A 24,846-nucleotide genomic window follows, 5' to 3' on the forward strand; every position below is an offset into this window, starting at 1 on the left:
TGCTTTGTCTTTATGCTTGTGTTATACTTCAAAAGGTGCTCATGCTTAGAAGTTTGTTTTGCCTAGTATGTTATACTAGAGAGGTTATGTGTCCATGCGTGATCTATGCCTATGGTTATTAGTATTGCGTAGTGTGTACCTACCTGTTACCAGTGGTTACTGGTTGTGATCTATAATCGCTATTTGGTGTGACAGTTATTCTAAGTGCTCGTTCGAATAAGTGTTGATTCTGACAGTGGCCCACATGGCCCTGTCCTGGTGTAAATAATCCCTTGTGAATATTGCCCGTGCCAGTTGGTACAATGTATATTGTGTGATTACTATCTGATGTGTTTTGACAATACAAAAGTTATTTTTATATAACCTTGTGTGGAGTTCCTTTTGTGGTGTGCCTAGGATGTTGTTGCTGTTGGTTGCGTGCGCAAATGCTTTACACATTGCCTCTGGGATAAGCCTGTCTGCTCGTGCCAAGCTACCAAGGGGGTGAGCAGGGGTTATCTTGGCGTGTGACTCCCTTGCCTTGACTAGAATGGTGGTTTCTGCCTGGCTTTGGCATACGCCTTAGCCAACCAGAAATCCCAGTTCTAACATTACCATTGACTGTTTCTGAGAATCCAGCCATAGAATGGATAATACATTTCACCATTACGCTGTCAGTGATGATTTTCCAGTTTCAGTATTGCTTTGAAACAGATACCTTTGCAAACAAATCTGTCCATCAAATTGTTTTTTGTAATTTTCTCCCTGAGTGTACTGGGGTAGCTCAGACGTGGGTCCCAGAGCCTCCACACCACTGGAGTCAAGCTAGCCGGGCTGATGAGAGGTGTTACCTCGAAACCGGCCCGGTCCTCGGATGCTTGATTCCGGTCTGGGAAAGATATGGCTGTGTAGTTCGGACTGGACTGTTCCCATGGGGCACAGGGTCAGAGCTGATTTGCATAAAGCCATTATCTAACCCAGGGTGGTGTGGAGTGCAAAAAACGATGGATTTAGGCCCAGATCCTTGTACTGGGGTGAATGTAAGACATTGATCTACATTCTGTCCATCAAATTGTTTTTTGTAATTTTCTCCCTGAGTGTTCTGGGGTAGCTCAGACGTGGGTCCCAGAGCCTCCACACCACTGGAGTCAAGCTAGCCGGGCTGATGAGGTGTTACCTCGAAACCAGTCCGGTCCTCGGATGCTTGATTCCGGTCTGGGAAAGATATGGCTGTGTAGTTCGGACTGGACTGTTCCCATGGGGCACAGGGTCAGAGCTGATTTGCATAAAGCCATTATCTAACCCAGGGTGGTGTGGAGTGCAAAAAACGATGGATTTAGGCCCAGATCCTTGTACTGGGGTGAATGTAAGACATTGATCTACATTCTGTCCATTAAATTGTTTTTTGTAATTTTCTCCCTGAGTGTACTGGGGTAGCTCAGACGTGGGTCCCAGAGCCTCCACACCACTGGAGTCAAGCTAGCCGGGCTGATGAGAGGTGTTACCTCGAAACCGGTCCGGTCTTCGGATGCTTGATTCCGGTCTGGGAAAGATATGGCTGTGTAGTTCGGACTGGACTGTTCCCATGGGGCACAGGGTCAGAGCTGATTTGCATAAAGCCATTATCTAACCCAGGGTGGTGTGGAGTGCAAAAAATGATGGATTTAGGCCCAGATCCTTGTACTGGGGTGAATGTAAGACATTGATCTACATTCTGTCCATCAAATTGTTTTTTGTAATTTTCTCCCTGAGTGTTCTGGGGTAGCTCAGACGTGGGTCCCAGAGCCTCCACACCACTGGAGTCAAGCTAGCCGGGCTGATGAGAGGTGTTACCTCGAAACCGGTCCGGTCCTCGGATGCTTGATTCCGGTCTGGGAAAGATATGGCTGTGTAGTTCGGACTGGACTGTTCCCATGGGGCACAGGGTCAGAGCTGATTTGCATAAAGCCATTATCTAACCCAGGGTGGTGTGGAGTGCAAAAAACGATGGATTTAGGCCCAGATCCTTGTACTGTGGTGAATGTAAGACATTGATCTACATTCTGTCCATCAAATTGTTTTTTGTAATTTTCTCCCTGAGTGTACTGGGGTAGCTCAGACGTGGGTCCCAGAGCCTCCACACCACTGGAGTCAAGCTAGCCGGGCTGATGAGAGGTGTTACCTCGAAACCGGTCCGGTCCTCGGATGCTTGATTCCGGTCTGGGAAAGATATGGCTGTGTAGTTCGGACTGGACTGTTCCCATGGGGCACAGGGTCAGAGCTGATTTGCATAAAGCCATTATCTAACCCAGGGTGGTGTGGAGTGCAAAAAACGATGGATTTAGGCCCAGATCCTTGTACTGGGGTGAATGTAAGACATTGATCTACATTCTGTCCATCAAATTGTTTTTTGTAATTTTCTCCCTGAGAGTACTGGGGTAGCTCAGACGTGGGTCCCAGAGCCTCCACACCACTGGAGTCAAGCTAGCCGGGCTGATGAGAGGTGTTACCTCGAAACCGGTCCGGTCCTCGGATGCTTGATTCCGGTCTGGGAAAGATATGGCTGTGTAGTTCGGACTGGACTGTTCCCATGGGGCACAGGGTCAGAGCTGATTTGCATAAAGCCATTATCTAACCCAGGGTGGTGTGAAGTGCAAAAAACGATGGATTTAGGCCCAGATCCTTGTACTGGGGTGAATGTAAGACATTGATCTACATTCTGTCCATCAAATTGTTTTTTGTAATTTTCTCCCTGAGTGTACTGGGGTAGCTCAGATGTGGGTCCCAGAGCCTCCACACCACTGGAGTCAAGCTAGCCGGGCTGATGAGAGGTGTTACCTCGAAACCGGTCCGGTCCTCGGATGCTTGATTCCGGTCTGGGAAAGATATGGCTGTGTAGTTCGGACTGGACTGTTCCCATGGGGCACAGGGTCAGAGCTGATTTGCATAAAGCCATTATCTAACCCAGGGTGGTGTGGAGTGCAAAAAACGATGGATTTAGGCCCAGATTCTTGTACTGGGGTGAATGTAAGACATTGATCTACATTCTGTCCATCAAATTGTTTTTTGTAATTTTCTCCCTGAGTGTACTGGGGTAGCTCAGACGTGGGTCCCAGAGCCTCCACACCACTGGAGTCAAGCTAGCCGGGCTGATGAGAGGTGTTACCTCGAAACCGGTCCGGTCCTCGGATGCTTGATTCCGGTCTGGGAAAGATATGGCTGTGTAGTTCGGACTGGACTGTTCCCATGGGGCACAGGGTCAGAGCTGATTTGCATAAAGCCATTATCTAACCCAGGGTGGTGTGGAGTGCAATAAATGATGGATTTAGGCCCAGATCCTTGTACTGAGGTGAATGTAAGACATTGATCTACATTCTGTCCATCAAATTGTTTTTTGTAATTTTCTCCCTGAGTGTACTGGGGTAGCTCAGACGTGGGTCCCAGAGCCTCCACACCACTAGAGTCAAGCTAGCCGGGCTGATGGGAGGTGTTACCTCGAAACCGGTCCAGTCCTCGGATGCTTGATTCCGGTCTGGGAAAGATATGGCTGTGTAGTTCGGACTGGACTGTTCCCATGGGGCACAGGGTCAGAGCTGATTTGCATAAAGCCATTATCTAACCCAGGGTGGTGTGGAGTGCAGAAAACGATGGATTTAGGCCCAGACCCTTGTACTGGGGTGAATGTAAGACATTGATCTACATTCTGTCCATCAAATTGTTTTTTGTAATTTTCTCCCTGAGTGTACTGGGGTAGCTCAGACGTGGGTCCCAGAGCCTCCACACCACTGGAGTCAAGCTAGCCGGGCTGATGAGAGGTGTTACCTCGAAACCGGTCCGGTCCTCGGATGCTTGATTCCGGTCTGGGAAAGATACGGCTGTGTAGTTCGGACTGGACTGTTCCCATGGGGCACAGGGTCAGAGCTGATTTGCATAAAGCCATTATCTAACCCAGGGTGGTGTGGAGTGCAAAAAACGATGGATTTAGGCCCAGATCCTTGTACTGGGGTGAATGTAAGACATTGATCTACATTCTGTCCATCAAATTGTTTTTTGTAATTTTCTCCCTGAGTGTACTGGGGTAGCTCAGACGTGGGTCCCAGAGCCTCCACACCACTGGAGTCAAGCTAGCCGGGCTGATGAGAGGTGTTACCTCGAAACCGGTCCGGTCCTCGGATGCTTGATTCCGGTCTGGGAAAGATATGGCTGTGTAGTTCGGACTGGACTGTTCCCTTGGGGCACAGGGTCAGAGCTGATTTGCATAAAGCCATTATCTAACCCAGGGTGGTGTGGAGTGCAAAAAACAATGGATTTAGGCCCAGATCCTTGTACTGGGGTGAATGTAAGACATTGATCTACATTCTGTCCATCAAATTGTTTTTTGTAATTTTGAAACAGATACCAGCAGGCCTGTATGAAAGGTTGGGTAAAGAATACATAAAGTCAACCTGGGATTTACCATGAACACAAAAATGTTGGAGTGGGGGAAAAGAAGTATTTCTTAGTGGTACATAATGTAACAGCGCATTAAGCGGTACACTTTTATGTCAGGGTATTAATTTACACAGAGCCTGTGATGGTTCTTTGACCAACTTATCCTGCTACCTGCAAGGTTCTCTGGCAGCAGTGATGGATCCAATTTTTAGACAGCTGTTGTGGAATGATGCCAGGAATTGCCTATCTCATGTGTCAGCCAGGGTCACTTGTTGTATGCAAGTATTGTTTCCTAAAAGCAAAACAGAAGGGGAGTCGCCGTTATGGCCTTCACTGAACATCTCTTCAATTCGAATTGATACTTTCAGCAGAATGAAAGCCATTCTTTTACAAAAAACGGTGCCACTGACCTTGTCTAAAGAGACGTATGATCTGAAAGTTGCAAAGTACTCTGCGGAGATACATGCCTTATTATCAACAAACTGCCCCATACATTTCGCAGAAATGTTAGGTTGTAGCTTAAACATGTCTGATACCAGTGGTATTGTACATGTATTTAAGACGATTTTTTCGGGACTGTTGGCACCCTTTGAAGCAGTCCTGAGCATATTTCCAAACTTTGTGCACACAGTGTTTGGCGAACTGCCTCTCGTTTTGGGGCTCGAAGCAGGAATTTTATTTTTGCTACTTCTGCTTCGATATGGCAAGCCATCCAACAACGACGCCCAGATTACCATCGAGAGCACTCTCCTGGCAATGAAGTGTCGTGAGCGCATAATCCAAATTTTGGGCTTGGCTCGTTTAAGAGATCTGATACCACATGGTTTCTTTCATTCAGACCAATCTGACAAGATTGCATCTTACCTGTTCTACAATGTCTGCTATGTGGAGAAGAATGCGTGCTAGACATCTGTCTAAGACTTCCATCAGCACTGCCAACGGATGTTGACGCTTTGCTCGGTTCGGTAATGGCTCATGCATTGTGTTGTCCCCAACGACTACTTATCCTGATGACGGCATTCATGGAGGTCTCACCAGCACAACCAGCTGATGTTGAGATACGTGGACCGACAGGCACACAGGTACCATCTACTGTTAACATTGCTAATGAGACTGGCGCTGACGGCGATGCTTGTCATCTGTGTACAATTGATCTGCTTAACGAGGCAGTCCAACTTTCACCTACAGTAGTAGACAAATTCTTTTCAAACTTAGAAGATTTGATGTTTTCTCACAACAGCGAGAGTGACTTTTGAAGTTAGCACACAGCGTTCTGATGAACTCTGAATTCGACCTTCATTTTTAAAAACAAAACTTCTAACTTTACAACTCTATTTTTCTTCGAATTAACTTTTTCCAAATTGTATTTTTTTTTTTGGCACAAAGTAATCTTCTTAAAGTAGAACTATTCTTAGAGAACAAGAATTCTTTGAACACTTCCAAAAGACAATATTTGACCTCGTTCACAACCAAAACAGTTTTTATATTCTGTCATGAAATGGTCTCGACCTTTCTTCTGTATTTCAGAGCCATTTCATAAATATTATTTAATGACTCATTCTGATAAGTATTTTTTCCAATGTCACACTACATGCTTTGAATGAAAATAAAGCTTTTTAAATGCGTGCAGCAGAAATGCTTGTTTTCGTGTACAACCATTTTCGAATGCATTTTATGTATTTTGGGTGGGATTGTGAACACATGCCTTAGATATGTTTCTGCTTAGTATTTAGTAATATCAAACATAAGAAAGTGGAGTGGGTGTTGTATAGCGTTTTAGGACCCTAGTGTAAGTTTCCTGATTCATGCTCTTATATAGGTATAATTCACATTACCCTCATATAGACATAGAGATCATACCCATATTTAGACATAACCCATCCAGTCCAAATACGGCATGGCTACTTCCACTAGTTCCAAAAATCCACAACGATTTCTTGGAAAACTCGGCTTTAGCAGTCAGGGACATCCCCTTTCTTGAATATTGATTTATCCTAGAAATCATGGCGTTTTCAAAGAACTACCGTTCTTTGGTGACATTATTATGTCCGACCTTACGTCAATCCAGGCACCTTCAAGGTATAAATATGCCTACACTTGCCCTAGCAAACACACAGTGGTTTGGAGCAGTTCAACTATCTACTTGCTCGACACATCTCGCTACAGCAAGTGCCGGAGGAATCCGACTCTACAGCTGATGCACTGACAGAGAGGCTGCCTTTCTCTCGCTGAGAATCCAGCTCCAGTGTTTCCAAGCTCCCCTTGCGGGGTGTTGGGAAATCGAGTCCGGAGACAGAGATACCGACCTCCTTCATTCTAAACCAAGGTACGGAGCTGATTATACCCTAAGAGAAATCTTGGATAGATTCTTGGCAAAGAAACTAAGCCTATGCTACACCTCCCTTACTTTTTCTCTCGTACTAGACTTAGGTTAGGTACATTGGGGTAGGCGTATTTCAGAAGCACCAGTTGAGTACTTTTAGTCTTTGTTATTTATGTATGTATTTTATAGCTTAGAAACCATACCATACTTTTACAGTATTATTTCCTAATACTCTTCTTGCTGTACGCATTATACTTTACAGCCAGTATTATGATTGCAGCAGTTAATTTCTTTTGCATGAGAAAGAAGAATGTTCAAAAAATACTTTTATTGAAAACGCCCGTCTCTCTATTTCTCTGCACCTCTGATGAAACGAAGCATGCATGATTGACTGAGTGAAATATCCATCTATTGTTTCCACGACTCTGAAGATCAGTTTTATTCTTGGGGAAACAAAGTTGTCATGTTTATGCAGTTGTCAGAAACGAATCCCTTCTTATGTATTCGAGAAAGTTTCTAGTGACCTCTGAGCTAGCTGGCACTCACAATTAAGTCAAATATATTTGATAGAGACCTAGTCGACTTAAGTCCTAAGTCACATCTATAGGATATATTATTCCAATGTGCATAGCCTATTGGGAATATACAAACTACACTACAATGCAGTATCTGTAAATTTGAAAAACTTGCAGGAAGTGTTTCACTTTAGCACATCGGATTAGATCACTGCATAAACAAAACAGACATTTATTAAAAGTGATACATTTTTAAATATGACCTAAGAAACATGATTGACTCTTCCCCCTCAACGACAGCAACATAGTGCAAATAGGATGTCTCTGGTTGTCACTAACAGTCCCAACATAGCCCGCTGCACATTTCACACTGGCAAAGGCAGCGACTGAAACCAGGACATGGCCCATGAACACAAAGAAGGGAACACCACAGTACATACAGTGGAAAAAAAAAGAAGAGGGCAGACTAGAGCAGGAGCTGCGATCTGACGAGAGAAGTTCACAATTTTGGGGACAGATTGCAATTGAGCCCTGACAAAAACATCAAAAACACCTAATGCACCAAAAAATGGAATACTTTGTACATACAATGCATGTAGGAGTATGAATGTGTAATGACTTAAGGTATATTTCTGATGTACAATAGCCCTCCATGCATTGCAACACCTTGTGAGTTGGAATGATGCACCAGAAAGCCCAAAGCATATGGTGAGAGGGTAATACCCAGCTGTGCCTACTGTATATTTATTGAAGCATCCCCCACCACAACTGTGCTACTCCTGTTTGTGTTACAGGGAACATGAGTAGAAGCTACAATGAAACAAATGGGATTTTGCTTGAGTACAGGCTCATCAGCAGTTATTTCCTATGTTGAGGTAAATCCTACACTGCACTGTGTATCTGAAAGGACTTCACCAAAATGTGCTTGCAAGTTCAGACACTACTGTTACTCCCTTGTCTCTCTCCTTGCATTAGAAGCTGTGACACAGATTTGGGGTCGTAGTGTAATGCTCTCTCCTGTTCCCCATCAATTGGTAACCTATCACTCCATGGCAAGGGGGTAAAGTGCTTTTCAGAGCTGTAAACCAAGGACCTCTTTACAACTTTTTGTAGCCCTGCCCTGCGTTAAAAGGAAAGGACAGGAATGTGCAGTATTAATGAAATACGGCGAATTCCTGTCCTTTGTGCCTGTGCCAGTGCACAATTTGGTGCCTAGCTCCAACGCAGACACCGTAGTACAAGGGTATCTGTTTTGTTGCCATGATTGTTTTTGTGCAGGAAGGGGCATCTTCCTGCACAAAAACAACCCAGAGAGGCGTTTTCCTCATTCTATATATGCTGTAGAATGCAGCACACATGGAAATATGAGGCCTCGTTACGCTTACTCTGAGAAGTCGTAAGCGTTTCATGCTGCCCCAGGTTTAAGTGATTTTGTAAATCTGGGGCAGCGTCAAACTCAATGGGTGTTGAGTGGGAACACGCACCGCAACGCCTCCTTGACGCAGAGTAAGGCAATGCAGCACTTCGCGCTGACTTGCCTTACTCCATATTAATGAGGCCACGTAAAGCCTCACAGGGTGGCTTTGTGTCACCTCATAGATATAATTGAGAGGCCTGCGACAACGGAGTGTCAAGAAAACGGACGCTTCGGCTGTGCAGACCTCTTGTAAATAAGCCCTCATAGCTGCATAGAACCCACTGCAATGCATAAGTCCACACACCGCATAAGGCCACGCTAATCGCCGAGGCCAGTGCGCCACCGCACCAGAAACGTCTCTGTGTCTTGTTCTGGCTGCTGGTAGAATAATTTTTCAGAGCTTTTTGGAGGTGAGAAAGGACCTTAGAATCAGATTAACAGTATCGCCATAAAGGTGACCTCCGAATCCTGCATTCTTGTTCTCTTCCCTGGCAATGAGTAGATGCCCCTCCATAGGAGGAATTAGAGGGGTGAGTTGAGAAGGGGAGCATCAAGCAGCAGAATTTAACATCCTTAAGATTTTGTGGACAAATTCTTAATGTGTCCTCGAGGACACATTAAGAATGTAGTGCATACAGAATACATGTAGGATAGCCTGTGTATCTCTCCTACGTATTCTTTAATATGCCCATGTCCAGAATATGCAACTGAAGCCACCCCAGCTGTGTCGAGTTTGTAAATTGTTTACAGGAGGAGACGACTTATGCAACTGATAGTAATGCTCAGTGTGCTTTATTATCCAAGGGCACTTAAAGGTTCTTTTTTGGGACATGGGCCTCAGGCCTGGTCCAACCCCAGTCCCACAATTCAACTCCAGATTCCTCCCATACAGTGAAAATAATAAGGTATGGACCTGTTTTAGGCAGCCATGCAGTAGGGTATTTTTTGCATGTGCTAATCGGGTAATTACAGCAGGAGGGATGCTGTGTCTGAGTCACGTTTGGAATGTGCTTTGGCAGACATTTTCATCATTAAGGTGCGTTCGATCCTGTAACTGTGATCACTTAGAGTTAATAGTTTTATATTACCAAACACTGTCTCTGTTTGCTGTGCTACTTAATTAAAAATATTGGTTTCCTACCTGGGTATAAAATCAGATCAAGATATTAGCTTTGTTACCAGCGTCCCATTTCAAGAGAACGCTTTAGAGTGAGGCACCTGTTCAACAAAAAGCTCCTGAACTTTCACATTTTTTTCTTTAAGGTTTTTTTTCTGTTTGTAAACGACTTAACTTTAATGTGTTCTTTTACAGGTGTTTAAAACCTTCAAATCACCAAAGAGCAAATTGCCTTTCGATAGCCATTGCTGATATTTTGTGGCGTGCAGGGAACAGAGACCATGCAGTTGTTGCATTGTGAGTTAAATACAATGTCTTCACAAAATGATAACGGTGCATGCATGCATTTTTATAAAACAATTGTGTGGCCTTCCTAAATATTCAGTGCATTTTTCCGTTTGTCATTTTGTGGCATCTTCCACTTTTTTGTATTTTTGTATTGTTGTTATTGTTATATCAATTTGATATGTACATTTGAGTGTATTATGGGTTGAAAACATTCATCTATATTCATCTTACAATCCTAAATAAAAATAATATGAACAATTGATTTATATTCATACATATGGGTTAAATCCTAAATCATTCACAGATATGCAGATTATCGTAACTTTTTATCTGTACATTTAATCTTGATGTTCTCAAGACATATGATATATTCTGTAGGTAGATATCTCTTGAGACTTAGGGCCTTATTTTCATTTTGACGGTCTGATGAAACTGCCAAACCGACGAAGGTGGTGCGGCTCCCGTCGCAATGGTGATCCAACTGCCCTATTACAAGTTGGGCGATTGGACCTCCATGGGACTGCTGCTGACGCCAGGGATCCAGGATCCCTGGTGGTTTTGCAGTGGTCTGAGGCCCCTAATAAGCTCGTGGTGCCGCTGCGGCACTACCAAGCATGTTAGGAGTTTTCTTGCCGGCACACTTTTCATGGCAGTGAACCTGCCATGAAAAGTGTGGCATTGAGGAAATGGCTCCCTGTTGCCTCAGCTCCAGGGGATTCATGCAGGGGGCACATAGTATGCCCTACCGTATGCGTGTACCCCCAGTTCCTGCAGGGCATAGACTTGACAGCCCATGCCCCTCAGGAACATTCAATGGCGTTCCCATTGTGGTGTCTTGCTAAGGCACTGCACCGCTGTGCACCAGCCGCCACAGGACTGCCCAACCTGGATTCCAGTCCTCCATTCATTTCAACTCACTGTTGATGAAGAAGAAGTCCTAACTGCATCAACATCAAGAAAATTGATCATCACTCGGGAATTCAACTTGAGAGGCGTGTGGGGCACTTTAAAAAAAAATCAAAACCTACTCCTGGTTCAGTTGCAGAGAATCCATGTTAACAGGGTGGGCAGATACCTCACACATCAAACACATCCTAGCGAAAAAGGAGTGTTTTAAGAATGGGGCAGCCTCATCAGTGAGCCATTGACAGAAAAGTACCTCCACGTCTTGATAAAGTGGCAAAATGCCCTCACAAAGCAGAAGCATGCCTAGAGAATGCTGAGCGGAACAAAGCAAATAACCACCCACGTATGGGAAAAAAAGATCACAGTTCACTTGACAAATAATCGGGGGGGGGGCCATCAACTGGCGCTATAATTAGTATCACTTCCCGCAATGAGCAAACAAACAGGGGGTGGCTTTCCACTTCCCTCGCAACCAAGGTTCAGCTTAATCCCTACCAGCAGAGGAGAAACAAAAAAGGCAGTCAGATCAACAATCAAAATATTAAGCTGAAACGTGGCAGGATTAAACACCTTGCTTGACAATAAAAGCACTCTTGAATATTTAAATAGACTGGACATCTTGTGCTTCCAAAAAACACGGGTCATCGCACCCATTTCCATTCCAGGGCATCACACAATTCACACAGTAGCACAGAAGAAAGATGTGTTTGGGAGATCCAATGGGGGACTTTCCACCTTTGTGAAACTTGACCTGCAGTTAAAAAGAAAGGAATTATTAAACCTCATGAATGATTGTTGGAAAGTGGATTATTGGTAGGGGCAAATGTAGGTCTACCACTGGCTATAAGGCCAATAACACGGTATAGGGCTCAGAATAGGTTTTAGAAAATCATTCCTATGCTCAGCCCTTGGTAGCTTGGCTGCAAGCAGGCAGGCTTAACTTCAAAGACAGGAATGTAAAGCATTTAAAAACACCAATTCAGTAAATAATTAAGACACAACACATAATAAAAATCCAACATCAATTTATAAAAATAGTTCATATTTTTATCTTTACAATGGCACCAAAACAACAAACGTTCAATGTAGGGAACCGGAGATATGAATGTTCAAAGATTTAGCATTATATACCACCCAGAAACTTATAGCACCATATTGGGATATCTGGTCACTATAGACCGGCTCAAAGTCAAAGTTTCAGGCCAACCGCGATGGAGCCCTGAGCGGCTACCCCTTGCGTTAGGTCCCGGTCACAGTTTTTACCTTCGGACTTAGAAACTTTTCTGAAGCTTTTTCTCGCGGCTTCCTTTGGTGCTCTTCACCAGGCCGGATTCGGTGAGGGTTTGCCGGCCTCGGATTTCTTCTACCCCCGGTCAAACTGTGGAAGTCGGACCTCCGAAGCTTTTAGCGGGATGAACCTGGATGGCTCCGCCGGCTCTCGGTTTGAAGGCTGGTGTCTTGGCTGGCCAGGTTGAGTCGTTAACCCTATGGAGCTTTTTTCCAAAGTTGCTCCAAAGTTATCCAAACTTCTGGGACTTCTTCCTGAAGTTCCCCAAAGGGTCCCAAAGCGTATCAAGCTCCCTCCAAGGGTCTGGAAGCTCCAAGATGGTTCTTGAAAGTTGAGGACTTCAGTTCCCACAATCCACGTGGACAAAACCCTTAGAAATAGTTCTCCAGGTTGAGGATGTTGGTGGTGATATTCCAGGTGAGCTCTGTTAACCTGTCGCTTGCAGGGAGTCCACTTTTTAGTTTTTTTACAGCAAGGTACACCACAGGGCTGTAATTTCAGCTGGCGCAGTCTTCAGAGGGCAGGCCTTAGAATTTGCACCCCAACTTCTCAGCATGGCAATGTCTTGCTTTCTTAAGTGTCAAGCAGCAGATCTGAGAGACTCTTCCCCTCTCAGATACTTTTTCCAAGTGTTCTGGGTCAAGCAGGAGGTCACTCCTGACCAATGGGTGCAGGGCAACTCCCCAAGGATATGACCACATCCTGTTGAGTGTGGCATTATTTTGTCCCAGAGTGCACCGAATCTTCCATATTCATAATAGCTGATTTTCAAGCAGAGTGGTAAGAGCTGGCTAAACACACCCCTAGGATGGCTTATTTTCCATAAACACTCCCCCCTGCATCTGCTCATTCCTTCCTTAATCCTAGCTCTGGCTTTGGGTCAAGAGAGTAGAGTTGTAAATGACACTGAGGCCGTCCCCTTCCCTTTGAAGACCATGGTTTATGACTCCTCCCCCTGCTCTGGCATTCCTGTGTGGCAGCACACTGCCCTCCCAGCAGAGCTGGTTAACCCCAGGGGCTCTTCATCACCTCTTCAAGGCAGCCTGGCGAATCCACTTAACTCTGACCTATCAGGGCAGACCACTGGAAGGCTACATCTGGACTTACAAACCAAGAAAGTCTTATAACTTCTTGTCTGTACATTTTAGGAGAAATTCAACAATATGATATTGTTGGATTCATCACTACCGCTCTAGGAAGTCTTTGAATGGAAGTTCTATCATTCTCCTATCAGGAGTTATTAGTTAATAACTTCTTGCCATGTTAACCTATTTGGCATGGGATTTGCAATGGGAAAAATGACTTGGGCCATTTTTCCAGCACTAGGGCTTATAAAAACATATTTTAGAAGTACTTCACTTATATGTACAGGACCCCCAATCTATATAAATAATGCAGATCCTCCCTCCACAGTGCTCCTAGCATCAAAGTCGAATTTGGGCAGCACTTTATCACAATGTATGGAGTGAAATGTGAAATTTCACTTAACCCAGGGCATATAAAACTCACTTTAGAAGGGTCTACCTTATAAATACCTGACACCCCCCCCCCCCCCACCACCCCTTGGACACCTAGAGGGTATCTAATATGCCAACACATTGTAGGTTATCCCTTTTAAGTGCCCCTAACACCAAAGTCGAGTTTGGGCAAAATTTACTTTTTAAAAGCAGTCCTCCCACCCAGGGCTACTTTTAAAGTGACATCAGGCTTCAGCAGTGCACACATGCAAGTGCAGAAAAAAGGTTCTGGCCTCTAAACTGCCATTCCCTGTTGTGAACTAGGGACTTCTAGGTAGTTTTAATCCCCTTGCCCTATCATTTAATGGGGTCTGATAGGGTAGGTCATGCCAATCAAAGGGGTACCCCATACCATAGTGTACCCTAGTGTATTTAGGTGTTTTCACTGTTTTCTAAATGTGTCTCTTTCAGCATAGCACTGGCCCTGGACCTAGTTAGGAAGAGCCCAGGGTCAGTCAGAGTCAGTTACCACCAGTACCAGTCAGCAAAAAGTTGGTTGGTGCCCAGGGCACAGGATGACTTTGCAACAATGATGTACAGGCTCTTGATCTGGAAGACCTGGCAATGGATGGGAAAGCCACTCCCATCATGGTGATTGACCTGTACATCAATCTACGTAGGGAGGAAAAAAGAAAGGTTGTTACCAACATTTGTGACCAGATGCTCCATTATGAATACCCAGGGCATAAGTGCATTGTGCCTGGCAGTTTCAACTCACGCTGTGCCATCCTGGGGGGTACATGAGGCTATGCATCGTAACACATTAGAGGACTGCATCAGAGAGCTTGACCTGAGCTCCTATGATCAGAAAGGCACCCCGGAGGATAAATCTAGACCCACATTCAGAAATATTTCATCACTGGGCTATATTTTTCTGAGCAAATACCTTCTGAGCAAATGTGAAGCATACCAGGTTCCAACTAGAACTGAAAGAGACCATCATCCGCTCTCCATCACGGTCAACATGAGTTCTAAAATTTACATGTCCCTCAATCTGGCAGTCCAACTGCTTCCAACTAACGCTGGTCCACTTAAAAAAAGAATAAAGTGGGGTCCAGCAGCCAAGCCTTATACCAAAAGTGGAAAGCAAAGTTGACACCTCCCACCCACCCCGACCATACAAATGAATCTAAAAAGGAAAAACTGGGGTGCCACAACAAGAGAACTAGATGCGGCTTTAACCTCCAATAAGGAGCAAACCAAACCTTGCCTGCCCATAAGACACAAGTCCTTCTCATACCCTGCAAACAAAGAGTTCAAGCTTAGTTAAAGAATGCGTTGTTTGGCTGAACAAAGACACAGAAGGGCCCAACCACCGAAAGAGCGCTAAAAGAGGCAAGGAGAAAACAAAAAAGCAGTGTAGGCTTTAAAACTAAAATATATAGAGGAAGAGTGGAAATGCATTCACGCTCTGCTGGCCCCAAGCAAGTCACAGGAATTATGTGGCTACAATAATGACTTGACAAGCAAATTGACGTGCAAAGAGGACGCCATCCATGCAGAAAAATGGGTCGACCATGTGATAAGCCTCTACGTAGACACATGAAATCTAGGGCCACTTCGGAGATCCTAATTGCTCGAGCCATAGATGGCCTAGAGGAATCGTCAAATGTAAATACTGAAAAGGAGACAGTAACCATCTTGAAGACAATCTGCAAGGATGGAGCTACAGGACCAAATGGCCGACCTGGGAGAATCTTTAGTGCGGATACCTAGCTGTGGGCACCTTATATGTCCAAACTCTTATCCAACATCCTGGAATCATGGAGTCATGGAAAGGCTCAATCCTGCACCTAATACATAAAAAGGGATCATACACAACATCAGGAAATTCTAGGCTAATAGCACTCTTAGTTGAAGATGAAAAAGCCTTCACGACAGTGCTCTTGCGTGAACTGGAGAACTGGATCAGGGGCAAAAACATTGTTTGCCTTAGCCAAACTTCACCACAATTTACAGAGCCCAAAAGCAGAGGTGATTTGAAGTGCCAAACTGCTACCTACAATACGTTATGGGCATCTTGCATACCATGGGATGATCACAAAGCTATTTGAGCATCTTCATGTAGCTGCTTACTGAAAAGATGTGGTCTCCCTAAAACAACTAGACACACACTGATTCGAATGGAATTTGGGTTGGTAAACATGGACATTGAATGCAAAAAGGATGTAATCAAATACTACCACCAAGTGGCTAGAGCCGACAAAGACTCCCTGAAAGGAGACCTGGGAATAATATTTCAGGACGATAAAAGCGCATGGGCAACAGTACTATAATTACATAAACTTTGAGCACAGAATGCCTCATGAACCCAGTTGTCACCCTACAGCACATTAAGAGCACTTGAAAGATGCAGAGCAAGCTCCTGGCAGAGGAACAAAATCTAAATCAAATAAGGCACACCCCTGGCGCCATCGGTCTAGTTAAATCCCATGAAATGTTCCCTGCCAACCATACTTGAGAGCGGCCATGGGAAGACAAGCCTTGAGGACCATATTGTTGACCAGACTCCAGACACTGCCTATATGTTACCAAAGGGCCCATTGGAAAACAAAATCTCCAGGGCAAAGGCAGTGCACCTTGGAATCCGTAGAACCCCTAGTATGCTGCTGCCCAGAGTTGCTTCCCCTAACGCGAACCCTCTTAAGGCGTCTGTTTTTGCCGCACAGCATAAGAACGTGCAGAGAAGCTGTGGCTTACGTTTTCTTGTCCGATATCCCCATGGAGCTAGTACGATATGGCAAGTTCTTTGCTACAGTGGGAAGGATGCTAAGGAACTATATCTTCCAAGTGCATGTATATCAATCGGGCTGCACTTATTATGAACTTGTATGATCTCAAACATAAGCCCACGGACTGGCGGACTTGCACACTTCTCATCCCCCCTTTTTGTCCCAGTTGTATTATAACTCTGGACCACCCATGTATGCTCTGCAGGTCGCATCTCGCGCTACTAGATCACTCTTTGCTAGGGCTCACACTGCATTGCCTTAATCCCTTTCATTGCTCCTCTTACAGGGTGGTTGTGCTTAAACTCACATTTTACGTGACAGGCATCGGTTCTCTTTCATGGCACTTTGCACTTTGAAACATATTTGCACATACTTATTTGCAAGCTTGCAGACCTGGGGACATGCAGACTTTTTATCGTCAGGGGCTACATAGTGCTGTTCCTACTGCTTCTTAATGCCCTTTTGGCCCAGCTGCATTTTGCTTGCTTGCTGGCACTTTACACTTTGAATATATTTTTAGGTCTCGCCTTTTCCATTCCGAAGGAATGGGAAATGGCGAGAATTCAAGTGCTCAAAATACTCGTGAAACCACAGGTTTTTTCGTGCGGTTTTCTTCGAGTTCACGTGAATCACGTGACCAAACAAGCACGCGCATCAGCCTCCCTCCCTCCCTCCTAATTGCATTTTTTCACGGCCGCCACCACATCAAAGGGCTTCTCCCAGCGTGTGCTCTGCGGCTTCTCCTCCCCTAATTATTCATGGCTGGCCAGTGGCCGGCCGTACTTTCAGTTTCCCTGCCGCTCTTGTTCTTTGTTCGATTTTTTTCTACATAACAGTTCTTATTATGCGTTACTTGTCATCAAAAGGTAAACACATTTTTTTCTAAGAAGGTGGTAATCCTACATGAGGTTCACTGAGTAACGGTTTACATTATTAAAAGCGGTATTTGCATTATAAGCAATATGCTCTCTAACATGCTCTTGCTTGCTGCATGTTCAAGTCCAACCACAGCTCGTGACCATCCCAAACAACAGGGTCTCTTGTGGTTTACATCTTGCGGGTTTCATTTCCCTGCACTCAGCTCGTGACAGTCCCAAACAACAGGGTCTCTTGTGGTTTACATCTTGCGGGTTTCATTTCCCTGCATTTCCTCCGTGCCATGACCACAGCGACATCTTCTGGTGGCCGTGAGACTGCACCTTACGGAGCAAATAAACGTAGCTCGTTGCGAGTCTGATGAGTAGAGGAAAACGGCAACAGCACGAGACTATGAGGAAATGTGCTTCTCACGTGGGAAAAAATCCCCATAACAAGCAATCCCTACAATGCATCAATTAATGTTACTGTGGGAGGATGTGAGAAAAGAGTGCTTGCTATTCTTCTCAGGACTGTTTAACATAAAAATCAGCTTTCTTAAACCTGCTGATTCAAATATAGTTTGATGTGGGTTTCAATTACGACGCAACGTGTGCAGCTCATTCTCCTCTGTTCAATCCAATCAAACTAAAAACAGTTTTGATCCCAGTGTCCTCCAGCACGATACAACTACAGAGGTGTAATAAACCAGAGGCAAGTTTATATTGATGTCTCTTTACTATGGGTGCTTTGTAGAGCGCTATGATGTTATCTGCCACTTCTGAGCGCATAGCCCGATGATAAACAAGTCGAAGGTCATGGCCGAGTTATAGAGTTGATATAGTCCGAGCGGAATGAAGGCTGTGCCATAACTCTCGATATCTCCACACCGTCGAGTGCTTAGAAGCCAACATGAAGCGCTGTGAATTAAATACCACAAACTTCCCACTGACGTGCTAAAAATATTTTCTTTCACATGTTTCGCGAGAGAAGCATGGGTAAAACGTCAGGTGCTGCTTCTGTTTCTTTAAAGCAAAGGGCTGGACCTCTCAGTGCTGATGCTTTTACAATATAAGGTTCTTCCTCTAAATTGTTGTCAGTGCTCCTTCGACCATCCATTCAAACATGCCTGACTTCCACACGGTGCCGCGGTCCGCTTAAAAAACACAAACGGGGACGGGACAGGAAAAAGGAGAGAGGAGACGGAAAACAAACAGCTGTGTGTGCCAGATGAATCCGATGCTTTGGAATTGCTCAAAAGCGGCACTGTTTGTTTAACCGGAAGCTCTCCACAAAAAAACCCCGCTGCCCGAAACTCGCACGCAGCGTGTGACTCGGTGTCTGGCAGCACTTGTTACAAACTGTGGCCCCCTGGTTACGTGTACGCAAGAGTGTATCCTCCCTTAAAATACACGGCCTTACGTGACGCTGCGGCATTTACGGGACGTAACGGGGGCACAGACAGCGTGGGATTGGTAACGCGGGCATTTGGGCTATCCCCGAGGGGCCGGTGTCCGAGTGCCTGCTTTGGGCTGCTTTTTAAGTCTCGCCTTTTCCATTCCGAAGGAATGGGAAATGGCGAGAATTCAAGTGCTCAAACTACTCGTGAAACCACAGGTTTTTTCGTGCAGTTTTCTTCGAGTTCACGTGAATCACGTGACCCAACAAGCACGCGCATCAGCCTCCCTCCCTCCCTCCTAATTGCATTTTTTCACGGCCGCCACCACATCAAAGGGCTTCTCCCAGGGTGTGCTCTGCGGCTTCTCCTCCCCTAATTATTCATGGCTGGCCGGTGGCCGACCGTACTTTCAGTTTCCCTGCCGCTCTTGTTCTTTGTTTACCTCATTCCGTCCATTTGCAGTCCCTCACCTTTCATGTCTTTACGTACAGCCCTAACCAGACCAGCTGACTTATGTAGATGTAATGCAGAAACCTCTGCGCGGTCCCGGCTTTGTCACCCCTGACCGGCCTGTGAGCTCCTAGGCAATTATTTTATTTTACTGTGCCTCCCTTTCGATATCACTGAATTTGACGGCACCTTTAGTACATCAGATCAGCATATGTGGGGATTGAACCGCGAGCCTTGCGCTCCGGACTCAGCAACTCAGGGCATGCGCCACACCTCTCCCACGCTCTTTTCATTTAACTCTATCCTGTTGCACTCAGGACATGGTAAAAGTCTTTGAGGCTACCTTCTGCCTATCAAATCCCCCTCACCGGGAGATTAAGTGGTTATACCCGACACTCAGGAGATTAGTATGAATCTTTCCACTCCTTTTCTTATTTTTTTTTTTTTGCATTGTAGTCTTACCTCCAATGCGTAGGAGTGCACAGCTATATCTGGTGTGGACTCAGCCCGCGGGTATGAAAGCATTTTTTTTTTACGCGCACAGCAGCGTTATAGAACGGGGGCACCTTCCTTAGTGTTAGTCCCGTGGGTGATTACGTGATTTGCTCCTAATCACTGGGTGCCGAGCCAAACATGGTGGATCAAGCCTGGTTCCCCCGCTCCAAATGCATACCGAAGGGGGGGGGGCGCACGTTGCATCACCGGCATCGTCTATCCTGTGCTACCTTATATGGAAGCTGAGTTGAAGTCTTTGAAAGAGGCGACTGGAGCCCAATCTCGGCTCCATCGCCTGATCGATCGTCTGGGAACCTAGGCACATCTCGTATGGCGGTTCCTAAATCTAATTTTCCCTTACTTGCTCATTATCCTGCCAGTATTTCTTGCAGGGGTGGGGACGCTTTCCTCTATTTGCAAATACCGTAAACATATATATCTAACGCTCTACGGTCCATTTCTTATCCTCATTATGTTTAACATATACCAACCATATCTAACTGGTCACACCCTCATCCCCCTCACAACCCTCTCACCCTCACTCAGCCTCACACCCTCACCCTCACACACTCTCACCCTCACACCCCCTCACTCACCCTCACACACTCACACACCCACTCACCCTCACACCCCCTCACCCTCACACCCTCACACCACTCAGTGCTACAACACATATGTGTGTGTAGGTGCAAATGCAATGTTCTTGGATTTTCGTCACAATAAAATACACTGAACATAATCTTCACAAAATGTATTTACAAACGTTTAAGCTATTGCCATTATAAATTACAATAACTTTTATTTAAGTATTAATTATTTACAAAATTAAAAGCCATTGTTATTTGTAATATCAATACATCTAAGTCACGTAAATACAACACACATTGCATTACAAATGCTATAGGTGTCACATTTGCGAAAGTTAAAACTATTGACATTGTAACTGACAAAGCTATTAATTTTGCTATTTTCAAAACCAACACATAAATTAAAAAGTGTCATTTACAATACCAATCGCTCAAACTTTTCTAATGCGAAAAGTTAAAAATATGGGCATTGTAAATCACAAAACAAAAAAATAAAATGTCATTTAGAAAACCAATAGCTCAAACTTTCCTACTGCGAGACCTATTGGCAACGCCAGTGCTTGTTACTATACTTACCTATCTGCATGTTGTACCTTGGAACCTCAGACATGGCCTCGTCATGGCCAGCGTTGCACTGCCTCAATTGTTTTGATCAAGCTTTGTTGCACTTTTATTAACGGCACTATGTGTCAGTCAAAGGGCAGATCACATTTCAAGCCCTATATTCTGGCAAAGGTCCTTACCCCTACTAAATTTGCTCTAAGTTGGCAGGCCATGCCCAGACGTGGGTCCCTTGCTCACTTTGCCACTGGATTCAAGTTAGCCTGGCTGTTGAGGGGTGTTACCGATCCAAGGATGCTTATTTCTGGTCCAGGGAGGACCTGGCCTGGCAGTTCGGGCTGGACTGTTCCCATGAGGCACAGGGTCAAGAATAATTTGCATATAGCATGGTCTGAACTGGAGTGGCGAAGTGAGCTAAAGAACGATGATGGATTCAACCCAGATTTGTGACTGGGGTGAGTGTCTGAAAAGTTTCAGCACTCCGTCCATCATCTCCTTGTGTTTGCTTTGTTCAAATAATTTAATACATTTTATTCATTTTTCGAAATTGCTGTGGGGTTTTTCTTGTGCTGTATTTTCACTTTATGACTCTTTGAAGTGCTGCATAAATATATTATACATTGCTTCCAAGTTAAGCCTGTATGCTTGTGTGCCAAGCTACAAGAGAGTTGAGCACAGGTTAATTTGGGGTTTGCTTATAATTAACCCTGACCGGGATTGTGGTTTCTGCTTGATTAAGGTTTCACCCCCCTGAATCAGTAACCCAATTATCAACAGGCACTAAACTTCCTTTTTACATTATATCTTAGGGACTTTTAGACATCGAAACCAGTGAAAGTCTTTGTTGAGACTGGCAGGATAAAGCCAGGAAAAATGCTAATCCCTATGTTTGAAATATTGGCTTTAATTTGGTCTCCTTTCTTTAAGGAGGGATCTTAAAACACATAATAACAGTTTTAGTACATCAGATCTTTCAAGGATTCACATTGTTGAAATGTTTCCTCTCACCATACTGGGAATCTCAGGTACCCAGAATTAACAGAACGGTGTCCTATTCACTTCAAATAACATTGAAGCATGCATAGTCTACTTCATGCCTCTTATGTGACTGAAAACAGGCACTGAGAGGAAGGGACCCAGAGCTGCAATTCACCACAACGGCTGAGTGGTGCAGATTTTCTTTCATAGTCAAATTACAGGTAGAGAATCCTCACATCTCTACTTTTCTGGGACTTCTTCCACTTTGTTTTGGTGGTCTTCACAGGGTTAGGCATCTTTCTCACTTTTATCTATAGGAGGTAAGCATTTTTAAAGCCTCCCCCACTGCCCGTTTGGTACTTGGCAGCCTGCCAAGCCCTTAACAATTGGCTGATACTCCTAGGGCTAGACCTATATTTAAGCCTTTTCAAACCTGTGGTGCCAGGACGATTTATTATGACAACCCCATAGGAAATGCCTAATGTCTCTTCACTGATCCATTACGTGTCATGGGGATGTATGATCATTGATCTGCCAGACAACCAGTCATAGTCCCCTGAATGCCTTGACAGCTGCTACTATTTTGGGGTGATGGGGCAACATGAACTCGGGGGAAGGGTTAGGGGAAAATAATTAAAAACAAGCATTTACAATGCAATGGTTTCGCTTTTGGAAAAGTTAGAGCTATTGGCATTGTAAATGACAACATTTGTATTTATGTGTTGGTTTTGAAAACAGATAAATAAATGGCATTGCCATTTACATTGCCATTAGCTTAATCTCTGCAGTCACTCTGCAGTCACTCTCCACTCCCTAGTCACTCTGCACTCCCTAGTCACTCTGCACTCCCTAGTCACTCTGCACTCCCTAGTCACTCTGCACTCCCTAGTCACTCTGCACTCCCTAGTCACTCTGCACTCCCTAGTCACTCTGCACTCCCTAGTCACTCTGCACTCCCTAGTCACTCTGCACTCCCTAGTCACTCTGCACTCCCTAGTCACTCTGCACTCCCTAGTCACTCTGCACTTCCTAGTCACTCTGCACTCCTAGCACTCCCTAGCACTCTGCATTCCCTAGCACTCCCTAGTCACTCTGCACTCCCTAGTCACTCTGCACTCCCTAGTCACTCTGCACTCCCTAGCCCTCCCTAGTCACTCTGCACTCCCTAGCCCTCCCTAGCACTCTGCACTCCCTAGCACTCCCTAGCACTCTGCACTCCCTAGCACTCCCTAGCACTCTGCAGTCACTCTGCACTCCCTAGCACTCTGCACTCCCTAGCACTCTGCAGTCACTCTGCACTCACTAGTCACTCTGCACTCACTAGTCACTCTGCACTCCCTAGTCACTCTGCACTCCCTAGTCACTCTGCACTTCCTAGTCACTCTGCACTCCTAGCACTCCCTAGCACTCTGCATTCCCTAGCACTCCCTAGTCACTCTGCACTTCCTAGCACTCCCTAGTCACTCTGCACTCCCTAGTCACTCTGCACTCCCTAGCCCTCCCTAGTCACTCTGCACTCCCTAGCCCTCCCTAGCACTCTGCACTCCCTAGCACTCCCTAGCACTCTGCACTCCCTAGCACTCCCTAGCACTCTGCACTCCCTAGCACTCCCTAGCACTCTGCACTCCCTAGCACTCCCTAGCACTCTGCACTCCCTAGCACTCCCTAGCACTCTGCAGTCACTCTGCACTCCCTAGCACTCTGCACTCCCTAGCACTCTGCAGTCACTCTGCACTCACTAGTCACTCTGCACCCTCGACTCTGCACCCTCGACTCTGCACTCTCGACTCTGCACTCTCGACTCTGCACTCTCGACTCTGCACTCTCGACTCTGCACTCTCGACTCTGCACTCTCGACTCTGCACTCTCGACTCTGCACTATCGACTCTGCACTCTCGACTCTGCACTCTCGACTCTGCACTCTCGACTCTGCACTCTCGACTCTGCACTCTCGACTCTGCACTCTCGACTCTGCACTCTCGACTCTGCAATCGGATCCGTTACAATTAAAATAAAATAAAACGATGTGTAAAAAATTATATGAAGTAATCTTCCTCAAGTTTTTCTAGCACCCGATTCTCTCCCTTCCTTCCCCCTTCTAGCTCCCCACCTCACCTTCTGCCCACACTTTTTCAGATTATGCTGTGAATGGGTGCAAGTATTTATTTTACTTAATGCAGTTTTATATAGCGTAAACTTTTCTAGCACCCGATTCTCTCTCTTCCTTCCCCCTTCTAGCTCCCTACCTCACCTTCTGCCCACACTTTTTCAGATTATGCTGTGAATGAGGGATGGCGGGCAAAAAGAGATGGGGTGAAGGAGGGACGAGGGGGTCGTAGGGAGGGGGGTGGGGCGCCAAGGACGGATGGTGGACGTGGTATACAAGGACGAGGGAGGGATAGAGTTATTGGGTGTAGGGATAGGGAGGGTCGTAGGAAGTGGGTACGAAGGAAAGGGGCCTGAATGGAAGGGGGTAGATGAGGGAGGAGATGAAGAGAAGAAAGGGCAGGAGAGCTGAAGGAAGGGGGCCGGACAAGCTGGCTGCAGAGGGAAGAATGGCTGAGTGAAACCGGGTAGTGGAGAGAAGGAGGGACGAAGTGAAGGAGATGTGAGAAGGATAGGATGAGAGGGTTGGAAGGGAGCCTGGCTGAGGCTCGGCAGGGGCTGGAGCTGACTGAAACCGGGTAGTGGAGAGAAGGAGGGACGAAGTGAAGGAGATGTGAGAAGGATAGGATGAGAGGGTTGGAAGGGAGCCTGGCTGAGGCTCGGCAGGGGCTGGAGCTGAATAACAGACGGGATGCAGCGGGGGTCTGTGTGGAGTGATGGAGGGGTAGGTGAGGCGAAGGGTCGTGAACTGATGGTGGGAGGAGCGAGATGGGGCGGTAGTCCTTACGTTCGGTGGGGTCTGCTGTAGGTTTCTTCAGAGGGCGCGGAGTTCGGCATGCTTCTAGCTTTCCGGGAAGGTAGCGGTGTTGAAGGAGCAGTTGATGATATCTCGGAGTTGGGGTGCGATGATGGAGTCGGCCTTA

At 45.6% G+C, this 24,846-nt stretch overlaps 1 protein-coding gene across 1 annotated transcript in view; it reads left to right on the forward strand.

The window, feature by feature from the left end:
* The window catches only part of MINDY4 (MINDY lysine 48 deubiquitinase 4), a 718,486-nt gene that overhangs the window by 499,680 nt on the left and 193,960 nt on the right, over positions 1-24,846 (forward strand). Inside the window, exon 10 of the mRNA XM_086940895.1 lies at positions 9,957-10,058. Within this exon, the coding sequence (XP_086797021.1) occupies positions 9,957-10,058 (102 nt within the window). The remainder of the gene's footprint in view (positions 1-9,956; positions 10,059-24,846) is intronic.

Source organism: Lissotriton vulgaris, chromosome 10 (assembly GCF_964263255.1).
Source record: "Lissotriton vulgaris chromosome 10, aLisVul1.2, whole genome shotgun sequence".
In the NCBI taxonomy this organism is placed as follows: domain Eukaryota; kingdom Metazoa; phylum Chordata; class Amphibia; order Caudata; family Salamandridae; genus Lissotriton; species Lissotriton vulgaris.